At 48.5% G+C, this 15,784-nt stretch overlaps 1 protein-coding gene across 1 annotated transcript in view; it reads left to right on the plus strand.

The window, feature by feature from the left end:
* LOC128902167 (neuronal acetylcholine receptor subunit alpha-10-like) overlaps positions 1–15,447 on the plus strand; it is a 41,805-nt gene extending 26,358 nt beyond the window's left edge. Inside the window, exons 2-6 of the mRNA XM_054184607.1 lie at positions 6,598–6,749; positions 7,115–7,373; positions 12,799–12,894; positions 14,629–14,806; positions 14,963–15,447. Coding sequence (XP_054040582.1) covers positions 6,598–6,749; positions 7,115–7,373; positions 12,799–12,894; positions 14,629–14,806; positions 14,963–15,447 — 1,170 coding nt within the window. The remainder of the gene's footprint in view (positions 1–6,597; positions 6,750–7,114; positions 7,374–12,798; positions 12,895–14,628; positions 14,807–14,962) is intronic.
* The last annotated feature ends 337 nt before the right edge of the window (positions 15,448–15,784 follow it).

The raw sequence follows: 15,784 nt of genomic DNA on the forward strand, positions 1-15,784 counted from the left end.
TTTCTATCATGTCAGTCACTTTGCGGAGAACACACGAGGCTACCATAACCAATAGTAATATAACCAACAATAGCATGAGCCCTTGCTTTAGTAAATCTGATAACCATCCCGTTATACCCCATGAGCTTAACCAGTCATCGAAACCTTTTTGACCACTTTTAATTTGGACATGTTATCCTTCAGATCCCGCAACTGCTTATGAATGGATGATGAGTGGTTGGAAAGGTTCATGCAACACATACCTTCAAAATCTTCACATCCATGACCCTGAGCTAACAGCAAAAAATCAATAGCCGCTCGATTTTGCAACGTAGCATGCTGAATGCTATCAACATCAGTGAGCAAGCTAGATATGATTTCAGTTGTAAGGTTTATCTGTTTACTTGCCCAACACCCTATCTTATTCAACATATTCAATGCCATGGCTGTTCCCAGCGAAGGAAGAATACTTAGCCCTATTCTTTGTCCGAGATTCGGGAACGTTATATGGTCGTCACAGGATGGAGTGAAGGTACGAACTGTTCTCTTGGCTCTGTGTTTACTGTGTGCTCTGCTCACTGTGTCTTTGGCCGTACGCAGGCCTCTGCTCGTAGATCTGCCCCATCTCCCCCTTTTTTGTTTAACACCAGACCATTTATTAACAAGGTGGCCATGACTCGTGCTTCTACTCGTTGTGACGCTCTTAGCAGGTTATATATCATACTGAACACAATTAAAAACAGAATCAAGAAGAACCCTGCTAAGGCAATAAATACCCAGATTCCTAAACTTAGCCCAGAAAGCCAATTTCTTTGGATTTACCCACGAGAAATCCTTTTGTAATATTTCAAATACATTGCGGTTCATTAAGTCTTGAATGTTTAGTATTTGAGCTTTTAGCTGGTCATGTAAAGGACGAATATTTTCTTGCAACGACATGTCAAAAGCACCTTGGAGATGGTGTTTAACCATTTCTCAGCCATGTAGCAACGTATTCCAGGGGAGAGATGTAACACAAAGTCTTCGAGAGTTGTACTCCCAATCACAATACAGAGAAAGACGTGTTTTTAATGCGTTTTGCCAATTCCCTATCCATATTACTGCTGTTTTATACCTTACTCGCGTTAACTTTACACAATAAGATTGATTACATTCTTGTATACTTGCATTTTGAGCCGAAGCAAAGAGACGGATGAGAAGTACAAATCATTACAGAATTGTCTTGCTCACAACTTCTATTTGTTGCAGTATTATCTGTGGTTAGCATGCACCCCGATTTAGGGTGCTTATAATACACCTTTGGTTGTTCAGGCCATTCAACACTTCTTACAAAATGTCGCTCTACTGCTGTGGATGACAAAGAAGACATGTTTAGAAAACTTAAAACATGAGTTGCTTTATACACTCACTCTTGAGGTGTCATACCTACGGGATTCCCCCTTTTTTGTTTAGCAAGCATGGTTTTTAAAGTATGATGCATACGCTCCACAATTGCTTGCCCAGTCGGGGAATGAGGAATACTGGTGACATGTTTAATACCTCATATCTGTAAAAAAAAAAAGACCTGTACTTTAGCGGACACATAAGCTGGTTCATTATCAGTTTTTATAGTTTTCGGTACTCCCACGACTGCGATGCATTGCAACCAACGTCGAATAACATCACAAGCCTTCTCTCCTGTATGAGCAGTAGCTACAACAAAGTGAGAAAACAAATCAACTGAAACATGTCCAAATTCCATAATGCGCGTAACATCGGATTGCCAAAGTTCATCAGGCGTAAGCCCTCGCGGGTTAACCCCCGCAAAGGATGGCAGAGGAGCCAGCTGCTGACAACCGGCACACGTTCACACAGTATCATGTGCTTGTTGTTGTGTCAAAGAAAATTGCTTCCTCAATGCCTTCGCATTTTGATGAAAAAAAATCATGCGACATTTTAGCTTGCTGCATAATGTTGGGAGTTGTTACCAACAGTGTGATAATCCGCAACTGTGTTTCCCTCAGTTAAAGGGCCAAGTAAACAGCTATGAGAGCGTATCTGGACAATAAAATAAGGAAACAGTCTTTTTCATAAAAGCAACAGTAATTGCAGTAAGAGACTAAATAACCATTGGTTCTCTACTTGTTTTAGAAATGCTCCTTCAAGTCTTTGAACAATACCAGTAACACATTGAGATTCTGCCTACATTTAGCAGTTCCTGTTGAAATAAGTCCAAAGCCTTTACTGTGTCCCTGAACCATCTGCAAACACCGAACAGGTGCCATCAAGAGGCTTTGGTGCTAGCAGGATGCGCGGCTGTAAAGGAATTTGTGAAAGTGACTGTAATAGTCTGTGCCAGGGGAAAGAATAATTTATTTGCCCAATATAATGTACTAAGGAGGTTAAGACTTTGTGCTAACCAAGGGTCAAGGTCATCCTTTTTGGTGGGGACATGTATGTGGCTTGGATCCATTCCAGAAAGCTGCTGACAGCACAAACGACCCTGGAAAAACAATCGCGGTAACATTTCAATCATCGTAGTTACTGGTTTTGAAAAGGTATGTGGCAAAAATACCCACTCTAGTGCAGTCAGGCTCTTTGCGAGTGCATCATCCCACTGTCCTATCAGGGCATAAAGTTGAAATTCTTGTAGGAAGGTGTTCAATGCGTCTTGCAGCAGTAGTAGACTATATCTTATCTTGCAACATGCTGTAATGCCTTCGGAGCTGTTGGGGTTAATGAACATAGAACTTATGGGGGGGGGGGCGGGGGCAGACACAGTGCTTCAGGGCATCCCCTGTATCTTCAAAGTGCGCTCATGTCTCTCTCCCCCTCGCTCATGTCTCTCTCCCCGTCTCTGACCCGAGACAGCCCCCTTATATCCTGCACTGGATTGAGTGGAGAAGTACAGGCTAGAGTCACTGCACGCGTGGCCAGTGCACGCAGCAAGTCCCACCAGACTCTCCTGCACTGGACTGAGTAGAAAAGTACAGGCCAGAGTCGCTGCACGCGTGGCCAGCGTATGCAGCGAGTCTCACCAAACTCATGATCCAGCTTTGCTAACAGCGGCTGTCTGATACGTGACTACATTGTTGTAATCCCGTCTTAGCTTCTTCTGTGAAGGTCGGGTTCTCATGGATACACACATAGTTTTTAGAGCAACATATTCTACAACTCGTACGAGGGTACGATGCAAAGCGGCATTTACAACTGATCGTATAATGCTTATTACACACGGCAAACAGCATACTAAACATAACAGACAAATTCCTTCCACACAGGCAATGAGTATAATTTGCTTCAACCAACCCCACCCCCAAGTCCAGCCAGCAAAGAGATTTCACCCAGTGGTCTCCACAAGTTGCTGGTTCGGTCGGTGCAGTTCCTGCAACTGGGCATGGATGGATTTGGAGTGGTCACTTAGATTCATACAATGCAGTCCTTTAAAATCTTGACAACCATGTCTGTGAGCTGAAAGCAAAAAATCAGTAGCAGTTCTGTTTTGCAACATCGCATATCGAATACTATCTACATCCAGCAACAACTCAGAAATAGCGGTACTAGTAGCATTGTTAAACTTATCCTTGGCAGCAAGAGAGTCCTTGTTATCACGAATCCTTGGCAGCAAAAGAGTCCTCGTTAGCAAGAGCGCATGCGGACTCCCTGTTCTTGCTGGTACTGTGCTTTGATCTTCTTCCACAACAGGCCAAGATTCTCAAGCAGCTAGATGAGGTGTCTGTGAGTCCATCACAGGCTTATGTCATCCAAACGTTTTTCTTGCCAGCACCCGAGACTGAATAACGATTGGTGTGATATATGTGTTTTCCAGCACCCAGGTGCGAGTCCCTTGAGTGTATTTACAATCCTCCTCGCCGATCTGCCGTTGCTTTCCCATATTCCACCCCCTTGCTCAGGAGACCGCTTCTGCTGGGTTCATTTTAGTCTCGCAGGGCATAACACAGAGCAATCTACTAAGGCATGCAATAACATACATGTTGGGGGATGCGGCGGGCCCGTAGACCCTTTGACAGAAGAGATAGAGATTGCAGTGTAGGCGTAAGAAGGCCGCGAGTTGCGTCATATAAGGGCAAAGTAACAAAAAGGAGAAAGAAGAAGATCGCTTCAGAGAAGAAGGAGAGTTAGGCTGTGAGGAAGCCAGATTTTGAGCAATGCGAACAGGATTTCAATAACCAATCGTATTGTAGCTACGAGCGCGTGTGCTATGTAACCTAACCAATTGAAAGCGTAGAAAGAACACGTGAACGGAGTGTCAACAAAAGATTAGATATATAAGAAAGCCAAGTTTGTAATAAAGAGAGAGCTTAACTTAACTTTTCAAGGAGAGTCTTGTCGTTTGTCCGTCCCGACTGAAACGACAATTGGTGACCCCGACGTGATACTGAGGAAGAAGACGACTGGAAATAGTCGTGGGGACGGAGCCCAGTGAAGCTGAAGACAGCGGGCAGAGCTGTTGACGGATCCGGATCATATTTCAGAAGACACCTGTAGTAGGTGAGCCACTGGGGACATGGGAGAGAAGTTAACTAAGGAAGAGCAGACTGTACTCTCCACATGGACGCTGCTGTTAAAGCGGCAGGGCGTAATCCTCCCTGAAGTGACCTTGCGAAAAATGCTATTGTGGGGAAAGGAAGAGGGAGTAGAAGTAACGTCGGTTACGGCATTTAGTGTAACGCAATGGACAAACCTAGGGCAGACATTATTTGAGGAAGCTACGCTAATGCGTAGAAAGAACACATGAACAAAAGATTAGATATATAAGAAAGCCAAGTTTGTAATAAAGAGAGAGCTTAACTTAACTCTTCAAGGAGAGTCTTGTCGTTTGTCCGTCCCGACTGATTCACCCAAGAGTACTCAGGGAGCTGGCGAGAGAGCTCACCACGCCTCTCTCCATCATTTATCAACAATCCTGGTCAACAGGGCAGGTACCAGATGACTGGAGGGTGGCTAATGTGACGCCCATCTACAAGAAGGGTCGGAAGGAGGATCCGGGGAACTACGGGCCTGTGAGCCTGACGTCGGTACCAGGGAAGATCATGGAGAGGATCATCTTGAGTGAGCTCTCACGGCAAGTGCAGGGCAGCCACGGAATCAGGGCCAGCCAGCATGGGTTTAGGAAAGGGAGGTCCTGCTTAACAACCTGATCTCTCTCTGTGACCATGTGAGCCGCCTGCTGGATGCGGGGAAGGCTGTGGACGTTGTCTCTCTGGACTTTGGTAAGGCCTTTGACACCGTCCCCCACAGCATTGTCCTGGAGAAGCTGGCGAATCGTGGCATAGACAAGTGTACTCTTTGCTGGGTTAAAAACTGGCTGGATGGCCGTGCCCAGAGAGTTGTGGTTAGTGGGGTGAAATCCTCTTGGCAGCCGGTCACCCGTGGTGTCCCTCAGGGCTCAGTTTTGGGGCCAGTTTTGTTTAATATCTTTATCAATGATCTGGATGAGCGGATTGTGTGCACCTTCAGTAAGTTTGCAGACGACACCAAACTAGGTGGGAGTGTTGATTGGCTTGAGGGAAGGAAGGCTCTACAGAGGGCCCTGGACAGGCTGGCTGGCTGGCTGGCTGGATACACTACTACTGGACTGCACCTTCAGTCCAGTCGTGCTCATGAACTAGCACGGCCACTCTCGAGTCTTTGGTCGCGTTCAGTGAGAAACCAAAAGGACAAGCTACTTCAAAAAGTGCAGTTTATTTAAGCAACAGATAGATAGGTTCTTAGGGCAGCCGGTGATAAATACACTGTCTGCAAAGCACGTGCAAATGAAAGTATTGTTACATCTACAAAACGCGGGACAAAGTTCTAAAGATACAGCCTGGCTATACATGTAGAAAAGAGAGTCTCTAGAGAAATTTCTAAGTTTCCCGAGGAAGCCCTCGGTATAATCTAAGTCTTACCCAAAGGCGTCCCTGTGGGGGGGAAGAGAGGCTCAGCCCGTCGCCTGCTCCCAGAAGTCAGTGATGGAATTCTTTGCGATGGTGTCTTCCCTGGGTATCCCCCCTCTCTCGGGCTATTTTTCTACTATTTGTTATCTTCGAGGTGGAGTTTGAGTGACTTTAGTCGTACATACTTTTACCATGAGTGGTGTAAATTTTTCTCGCTTCACAATTAAAGGTCTAGTTTAGGAGAAGCTCAGGGCGCAGGCTCAAGAAGGAGCGGTCGCACCTTGGAGGCGGGTAGCCTTCGGGGTGGAGGTGTGTTTTGGTATTATAATGACATTCTAACGAGCAAAGTTCGCACAAAGGACAGCATTTCATCAAAATTTGGCAAAATGTTGGCTCCGAGTATGGAGTGGGCAGCTAATTGGCAGCTTATCTGTTTCCTGGTATCATCCCATTCCCGTATCCGCTATACATCCTAAGGTAAAGCCGCGGAATAATTGCATCCCGTCCCGTACCTCATGTAGCTTATCAGGGAACCACAGGTGTTGTATTCTTCATGCCAGCTGCGGCTGTTTTCTCCCTCAGAAGCCTCTTGATTTTCTACTTTTCCTTCCTGTGTGAACAATGCTGTACTTCTGTGTTTTTAGCCAATGTAGTATTTATTCCACAGTGGGGCAGCGAGGTCTGTCCCTGTCCCCGTCCCCGTCCCCCCCCCCCCACCCTCTGCCCTCAGCAGGACAAGGTGAACCAGGTCCTCACCTCCTACCTGTGGGTCCGTCAGGCCTGGCTGGACGCCCACCTCGCCTGGGACAAGGACGCTTACGGCGGCATCGACAGCATCCGCATCCCCAGCAGCTACGTCTGGCGGCCGCACATCATCATCCTCTACAACGAGTGGGTGCTGCTCACCCTCCCCCACCCCCTGGCTGCTCCCGGAGCTGGGGGGGCTGAGGCTGGGGCTGGGGGTGTTGCCAACGGGGAGCAGGGGGGGTCCTGGTGTGGGGGATGTGGGGAGACGGTCACCTCGACTGGGTGAGAAGGCGGCGGCAGGAGGTGCTGGCATCAGCCTGGTGTGCCACCCACCTGGCAGCTGGGATGTGCCACCACGGGGGTGACCAGGGGCAGTGAGCCCCCTCTTCCTGGGGGTGACGTGGGGAGGGGACACGGGGTTGGGGACCAGTGCTCGGCCCCGGCCCCGCAGACCCTTGCCCCACGTGGGGCTCGGGGCCATCCTGGCCTCACAGCGATCCCTCCCCCAGCACCGACGACGGCTTTGGCGGCTCGGTGGAGACCAACGTGGTGCTGCGCTCCGACGGGCACATCACGTGGGACTCACCCGCCATCACCAAGAGCTCCTGCAAGGTGGATGTCTCCTACTTGCCCTTCGATGGGCAGCGGTGCCGCCTCACCTTCGGCTCCTGGACCTACAACGGGAACCAGATCGACCTCCGCAACCGGCTGGACACCGGGGACCTGACGGACTTCGTGGAGAACGTGGAGTGGGAGGCGCTGGGCATGCCGGCTGTAATAAATAGAATCATGTTTGTTAATCAAATCAGGCTTTCTTAAAGGCTGGTGAAAACTTACACTGTTTCGACTCTTCACATACTTAAATCGCAGGCATCCAGCGTGCTATCTGGTGCACTTTGACACCTCAAGGCCTAAATCACAGGCATCCGGTGTGCTGTCTGGTGCACTTTGATACCTCAAGGCCTAAATCACAGGCATCTGGTGTGTTTTAACACTTCAAAGGGAAGAGCTAAGTTGTGAGATAAGCTGAAAAGAGTCTCCCCAAGGACACTGATAAAGATGAGGAGCCTTCAGCCCCACCACCATCAGGAGGCGGGACAAGACCGACCCCCTAGCAACACGTCGCTCAGACACAGAATATACCAGGATTGACACATATACGGGAACCAGAAGAGTATATAATCAACTACTTTCGGGAAGTGGCTGTGCGCCGTTGGCGGAGCAAAGACTCCCCGGCCGCCCAGCGCTGTTTTGCTTGCTGCCGCTTGCTTAATAAACTAATTTGATTAATTGGACTGGTTCCTGTCAATTATTGGGCCACAATCTATAACAAATTTGGTGCCGTGACTCGGATAGAGGCAATTTGGCTGTAAACCTCACAGGGGGGCGCCCCGCTGAGTAAGCGGCCCCCGTTGGGGGTTTTTACACCCAAAACCTCTACCGACGAACTCGAAATTCGGCAGCAAGCAAATAAAAGCCGGCAACCCTGTAAACTTTGTGCACGAAGACCCGAACGAAGACTCAGGAGTGAGTAAGTATAGGCCGGTGATCCGTTCGGTTGGGGTTGGGTATCCTGGAGTGTGCCTGTGTGAGACGTCCACTTGAGGACGAAGCAAGTGCGGACCCCTTAGTAGTGCGGTTCCCATCTCCCGCGAGGGACTGGGCCACGAACAGGGGGAAAAGATTGTGTGCGTGTGTGAAGGCACTCCGGAAGATGGGACAGAAGAAAAGCAAGCCTTCTGATCCCATGGGTGGGTCGGTGCCTAAGGTTAGGTTACCCCAGATACCGCCAGACAGTTTGTTAGGATTAATGATTAAATATTGGGATGATTACCCTTCTAGGCAGGGTAAGGATAAAGCAAAAATGATACGTTATTGTATGGAAGTTTGGGGTGGGAAACAAATTAGAAGTGACCACCTGTATTGGCCCGTTTTTGGGTCCTTTGAAGATTGGATATGCCAGGCTTTACATATTTATGTTAATTCTAAGGAACCCTTTAGCCTGGAGGAGAGTGAATATGCACACTTGTGGATAAGGTCAGAGACTAGAGTAAATCTATATCACTTGAGAGAGAAGAAACAGGGGGGTAGGAAAAAAACCAATTTGTAGCTAAATCATGGACGGACATTAGAAAGAAGCTGGAGAAAGTGGAGGATTGGCAGGATAGGGGTTTGGATGAATTGTTAAGGGAAGCCCAGAAAGTGTATGTCCGCAGGGAGGAGGAAATACATAAGAAACAAGCCAGAATGTTGGTAGCTGCAGTCAGAGAAGGGCAAAGGACGTCAACCCCTGGAAAAGGGTTTGAAGCTCGCCAGATAAGACAGGAGACCCGAAAACCTTTAAGAGGGAGAGAATGGGGAACTGTGGTTTGTTTTTATTGTGGAGGAAAAGGGCATGTTAAAAAGGACTGCAGAAAGAGAATGATGGATGAGAAAATGTTCAAAGACTAGGGGTGTCAGGGGCTCTATTTGCTGGGAACCCGAGGAAAAAAAAACAAAAAAAACAAAAAAAAAAAACACGAGAGCCCTTGATAAAACTAAAAGTGGGTCCCCAGCAACAAGAAATTGAGTTCCTAGTGGACTCGGGAGCAGAAAGATCTACCGTTCAAAAATTGCCCCAAGGATGTAAAATATCCTCGGCGACTACACAGGTTATTGGAGCAAAAGGAGAACCTTTTGGAATACCCGTAATAAAGGATGTGTTTTTTGAAACCCATTCTAAGGTAGGGGTGGGGTCCCTGCTACTCATGCCTGAAGCAGACTATAATTTATTGGGCCGAGATTTGATGATTGAATTAGGAATTGGCTTAGAAGTAAAAAATGAAACACTAAAAAAAATTAAACTGTGTCCCTTACGAGTAATAGATGAAGAGAAAATAAATCCTGAAGTCTGGTACACCCCGGAAACAGTAGGTAAGTTAGATATTGAACCCTTTTCAGTAACAATAAGGAACCCAGAAATACCAGTCAGAATAAAACAATACCCCCTTCCTAGAGAAGGGAGGCTAGGTTTGAAACCTGAGATCCAAAGATTACTTGAAAAGGGGTTGCTAGAACCCTGTATGTCTCCTTTTAATACTCCCATCCTGCCTGTAAAAAAAAAAAACAAAAAAACAAACAAACGAAAAAAAAAAGCCGGATGGAAAATATAGGTTAGTACATGACTTATGAGAAATTAACCAGAGAACAATAGCTAGATTCCCGGTGGTGGCGAATCCACACACCCTCCTGAGTCAAATAGGGCCCGATAATCAATGGTATAGTGTAATAGATCTGAAGGATGCATTCTGGGCATGCCCTCTCAAAGAAGATTGCCGAGATTACTTTGCTTTTGAATGGGAAGACCCAGATAACCATCGGAAACAATTACGGCGGACGGTATTGCCCCAAGGGTTTACCGAATCTCCGAACTTGTTCGGACAAGCCTTAGAACAAATCCTGAAGGGGTATGAGTTAAGTGAAGGAGTCACACTGGTCCAATCTGTGGATGATTTGCTCCTAGCTGGTGATAGCGAAGAAAAAGTGAGGCAGGAAAGTATTAAGTTACTAAATTTTTTGAGTTTACAAGGATTGAAGGTATCAAAATCAAAACTACAATTTGTTGAGAAAGAAGTACAATATCTGGGACACAGACTAAGCAAGGGAACTAAGAAATTAGACCCCGATTGCCCGAATTGCCCAGGTTAGGCAATTATTAGGTCTCTTTGGCTATTGCAGGCAATGGATTGAGAACTATAGCAAAAAGGTGAAGTTCCTCTGTACCAAATTAACTAAGGATGGATTATTGAAATGGTCGGAGGATGATGATAAACAATTAGAAACACTAAAAACTGATTTAGTAAATGCCCCAGTTTTGAGCCTGCCAGATGTAAAGAAACCATTTTATCTATTTATCAATGTTGATGAAGGGACCGCATTTGGGGTATTAGCACAAGAATGGGCAGGAAGAAAGAAACCTGTGGGATACTTATCTAAACTCCTGGACCCTGTAAGTAGGGGTTGGCCTACCTGCCTTCAAGTGGTAGTAGCCGCAGCCCTTTTGGTAGAGGAAGCCCATAAAATTACCTTTGGAGGAGAATTGAGGGTATTATCACCTCACAACATCAGGGGAATTTTGCAACAAAAAGCTGACAAATGGATAACAGATGCCCCGGCTCCTAAAATATAAAGGCATCCTAATTTCCTCTCCCAAACTGGAACTCGAGGTAACAAGCGTGCAGAATCCAGCACAGTTTTTGTATGGGGAGCCGAGTGACAAAATAACTCGTGATTGTCTTTACAACATTGAGGAGCAAACAAAAATCAGACCAGATTTAGATGAGGAAGAACTTGGAGAAGGAGAAAAGCTATTTGTAGATGGATCATCCCGGGTAGTTGAAGGAAAGAGAAAATCAGCATTTGCAATCATTGATGGGAAAACATTTAGTGTAATAGAATCAGGACCTCTGAGTCCTAGTTGGTCTGCACAGGCTTGTGAACTATATGCTGTATTAAGAGCCTTGCAACTTTTAAAAGGTAAAATTGGAACCATATATACGGATTCAAAATATGCCTTTGGCGTAGTGCATACTTTTGGAAAAATTTGGGAAGAAAGGGGTTTAATAAATTCTCAAGGAAAAGGATTAATACACCAGGAATTAATAATCCAGGTCTTACAAGCATTACGAGGACCAGCGGGAATAGCCGTAGTACATTTAAAAGGACACCAAAAAGGATTAAGCCCATTAGTCAGAGGAAACAATCTTGCTGATCAAGAAGCAAAAAGAGCGGCATTAATGGTGATCCAGACTAAAAGAACTCGGGAGGACTGTATAACTTGTGGAAAGGAATCAGACGAATTCCCATGTTATGAGTGTTGGAAGGATTTTGGAATCGATGCAGTCCCTGAAGACTACCCCTGCTGCCGAGAAGATGATACCCCTCGTGGCTCAAAGCAACCGAGTTGACGAGCGAGGCAGAGGAGTACAAAGCTGTGGAGAACAGAACCCAAAGAGTGGGACTGTACAAAGACACTGGGAGGACTGCCTCAGCGTTAACCAAGGGAATCGCACGAAATGCCCCGGGAGGAGTGATAGCACTGAAAAGGACTGGGTAATTGGAGTGAGTGTTCAAACTAAACTTATTAGCCGGCCGGGTTTCCACCCTTCTCGCCACACTCTAATTTTAATTTTACTAAATCTTGTAGGTGTCTTATTGTTTGCACAGCAAGGGGGGTTGTGTGTTGCTCTGGATGAGGAATGCTGCGTATATGCAGATCACACTGGAGTAGTTAGAGACACCATGACAAAACTACGAGAAGGATTAGAAAAAAGAAAGAAAGAAAGAGAAGCACAGCAAAGTTGGTATGAATCCTGGTTCAATTATTCCCCATGGATGACTACGCTATTGTCTACCATTGCGGGACCTATGCTACTATTAATTTTGGGATTAACATTTGGCCCTTGTATATTGAACAGAGTAATTGAAATTGTAAAGGGCAGACTGGAAGCTGCCCATTTAATGCTTCTCAGGGCTAAATACGAGTCATTAGATCAGGAACCAGCAATAGAAGAAACATTAGCTTTAAGTCACGCTGAACTCCAAAGATTTGATGAACAAAATGGTAAATAAAAAAAAAAAAAAGGGGGGGGGGGATTGTAATAAATAGAATCATGTTTGTTAATCAAATCAGGCTTTCTTAAAGGCTGGTGAAAACTTACACTGTTTCGACTCTTCACATACTTAAATCGCAGGCATCCAGCGTGCTATCTGGTGCACTTTGACACCTCAAGGCCTAAATCACAGGCATCCGGTGTGCTGTCTGGGGCACTTTGACACCTCAAGGCCTAAATCACAGGCATCTGGTGTGTTTTAACACTTCAAAGGGAAGAGCTAAGTTGTGAGATAAGCTGAAAAGAGTCTCCCCAAGGACACTGATAAAGATGAGGAGCCTTCAGCCCCACCACCATCAGGAGGCGGGACAAGACCGACCCCCTAGCAACACGTCGCTCAGACACAGAATATACCAGGATTGACACATATACGGGAACCAGAAGAGTATATAATCAACTACTTTCGGGAAGTGGCTGTGCGCCGTTGGCGGAGCAAAGACTCCCGGCCGCCCAGCGCTGTTTTGCTTGCTGCCGCTTGCTTAATAAACTAATTTGATTAATTGGACTGGTTCCTGTCAATTATTGGGCCACAATCTACAACACCGGCCACGAGGAACGTCATCACCTATGGCTGCTGCTCCGAGCCCTACCCTGATGTCACCTACACGCTGCTCCTCCGCCGCCGCGCCTCCTTCTACATAGAATCATAGAATCGCTGAGGTTGGAAGGGACCTTTAAGATCATCAAGTCCAACCTTTAACCTACCCTGACAAAAGCCACTTCTAAACATGTCCCTAAGTGCCCCATCTACCCTTTTTTTTAAACACCTCCTGGGATGGTGAATCCACCACCTCCCTGGGCAGCCTATTCCAATGTTTAATAACCCTTTCAGTGAAAAAATGTTTCCTAATATCCAATCTAAACCTCCCCTGACATAACTTGAACCCGTTTCCTCTCATCCTATCACTTGTCACCAGGGAGAAGAGGTCAGCCCCCATCTCTCTCCAACCTCCTTTCAGGGAGTTGCAGAGAGCGAGAAGGTCTCCCCTCAGCCTCCTCTTCTCCAGGCTAAACAACCCCAGCTCCCTCAGTCGTTCTTCATAAGGTTTGTCCTCCAGACCCCTCACCAGCTTTGTAGCCCTTCTCTGGACACGCTCCAACACCTCAATGTCCCTCTTGTAGCGAGGGGCCCAAAACTGAACGCAGTACTCGAGGTGGGGCCTCACCAGTGCCGAGTACAGGGGGATGATCACTTCCCTAGTCCGGCTCACCACACTATTCCTGATACAGGCTAGGATGCTGTTGGCCTTCTTGGCCACCTGGGCACACTGCTGGCTCCTATTCAACCGGCTGTCAACCAACACCCCCAGGTCCTTTTTTGACGCGCTGCTTTCGAGCCACTCTGCCCCAATCCTGTAGCGCTGCATGGGGTTGTTGTGACCCAAGTGCAGGACCCGGCACTTGGCCTTGTTGAACCTCATACCATTGGTCTCAGCCCATCGGTCCAGCCTGTCCACATCCCTCTGCAGAGCCAACCTCCCCTCAAGCAGATCAACACGCCCGCCCAGCTTAGTGTCATCTGCAAACTTACGGAGGGTGCATTCGATCCCCTCATCCAGATCATTGATAAAGATATTAAAGAGAACCGGCCCCAGCACCGAGCCCTGGGGGACACCACTTGTGACCGGACACCAACTGGATTTAACTCCATTTACCACCACTCTCTGGGCACGGCCATCCAGCCAGTTTTTTACCCAGCGAAGAGTACACCTGTCCAGGCCATGAGCAGCCAGTTTCTCCAGGAGAATGCTGTGGGAAACGGTGTCAAAAGCTTTGCAAAAATCCAAGTAGATAACATCCACAGCTTTTCCCTCATCCACTAAGTGGGTCACCTTATCGTAGAAGGATATTAGGTTTGATAGGCATGACCTGCCCTTCACAAACCCATGCTGACTGGGCCTGATCACCCTGTTCTCCTGCATGTGCCGTGTAATGGCACTGAGGAGGATCTGTTCCATGACCTTCCCAGGCACCGAGGTCAGACTGACTGGCCTGTAGTTCCCCGGATCCTCCTTCCGACCCTTCTTGTGGATGGGTGTCACATTTGCTAACCTCCAGTCAGCTGGGACCTCCCCGGTTGTCCAGGACTGCTCATAAATGATGCAAAGTGGCCTGGCGAGCACTTCCGCCAGCTCTTTCAATACCCTTGGGTGGATCCCATCCAGCCCCATAGATTTGTGCAGCTCCAGGTGCTGAAGCAGGTCCCTCACCGTTTCCCTTTGGATTACAGGGGCTTCATTCTGCTCCCCATCCCTGTCTTCTAGCTCAGGAGTCTGGGTACTCAGGGAACAACTGGTCCTACTGCTGAAGACTGAGGCAAAGACTGCATTAAGTACCTCAGCCTTTTCCTCATCCTTGGTCACTATGTTCACATCTTCAGCCTGCTCCTGCCCTGCATCATGGTCTCCTTCCTGGCACCCCTTGGCTTCTACCTGCCGGCCGACTCCGGGGAGAAGGTCTCACTGGGGGTGACAGTGCTGCTGGCCCTCACCGTCTTCCAGCTGCTGGTGGCGGAGAGCATGCAGCCCTCGGAGAGCGTCCCGCTTATCGGTGACCCTTGATGGCACCCAGGACCCTCCCATGGGACCAGGGCGTCTGCACTGGGGTGGTGGGCACCCCCCCATGCCAGGGGGGGTTTCGATGGGGGGAGGTGGGCACAGGTCTCTCCCCACCCCGCTGCGGCATCACCACCCATTACCCACGCAGGGAAGTACTACATCGCCACCATGACCATGATCACGGCCTCCACCGCGCTGACCATCTTCATCATGAACGTCCACCACTGCGGCCCGGGGCCCCGGCCCGTGCCCCCCTGGGCCAGGTGGCTCATCCTCCACCACATGGCCTGGCTCTGCTGTGTCTACGAGGTGGGCGAGAGCTGCAAGAGCCCCCGGCGGGTGCCAGGCAGGCGGGCGGGCAGGGAGGACACTGGGGGGCCGGGGGAGAGCCCCATGGAGGGGGAGGTGGGTGCCGAGGCAGAGGGCTGTCCCCGGGACTGCTGCCTGTGCCACCACGATGGCCTGCTGAGGAACGTGGGCTACGTCGCCAGCTGCTGCCGGCATCACCAAGCCTCCCAGCACCGGACCAGCGAATGGAAGAAGGTGGCCAAGGTGATGGACCGCTCCTTCATGTGGGTCTTCTTCCTCATGGTCTTCCTCATGAGTGTGCTGGTCCTGGGCAATGCTGCCTGATGGCCCTGTGGACTCACTGCCCCCAGGGACAGTGGTGGCCACGGGTGCCCCATGAGGGTGGCTCGTCCTGAGCCCCCCTTGGCCCTTCATGGACCTGCAGGGTGGAAGATCCACCAGCGCCAGGGAAGAGGAGCCTGAGAGCGGGAACCTGACTCGGCCGGGGCTGCCAAAGCTGCAGGGTTGAGGGGTCACGGCCCCCCGAGCAGTTGTCTGGGTTGTGACGTAGAGAAATATAGATATAGAATCACAGAACCACAGAATGGTTTGGGTGGGAAGGGACCTTAAAGATCATCTCATTCCACCCCCCTGCCCTGGGCAGGGACACCTCCCACCAGCC

This window comes from Rissa tridactyla, chromosome 1 (genome assembly GCF_028500815.1).
Source record: "Rissa tridactyla isolate bRisTri1 chromosome 1, bRisTri1.patW.cur.20221130, whole genome shotgun sequence".
Taxonomy (NCBI): Eukaryota; Metazoa; Chordata; class Aves; order Charadriiformes; family Laridae; genus Rissa; species Rissa tridactyla.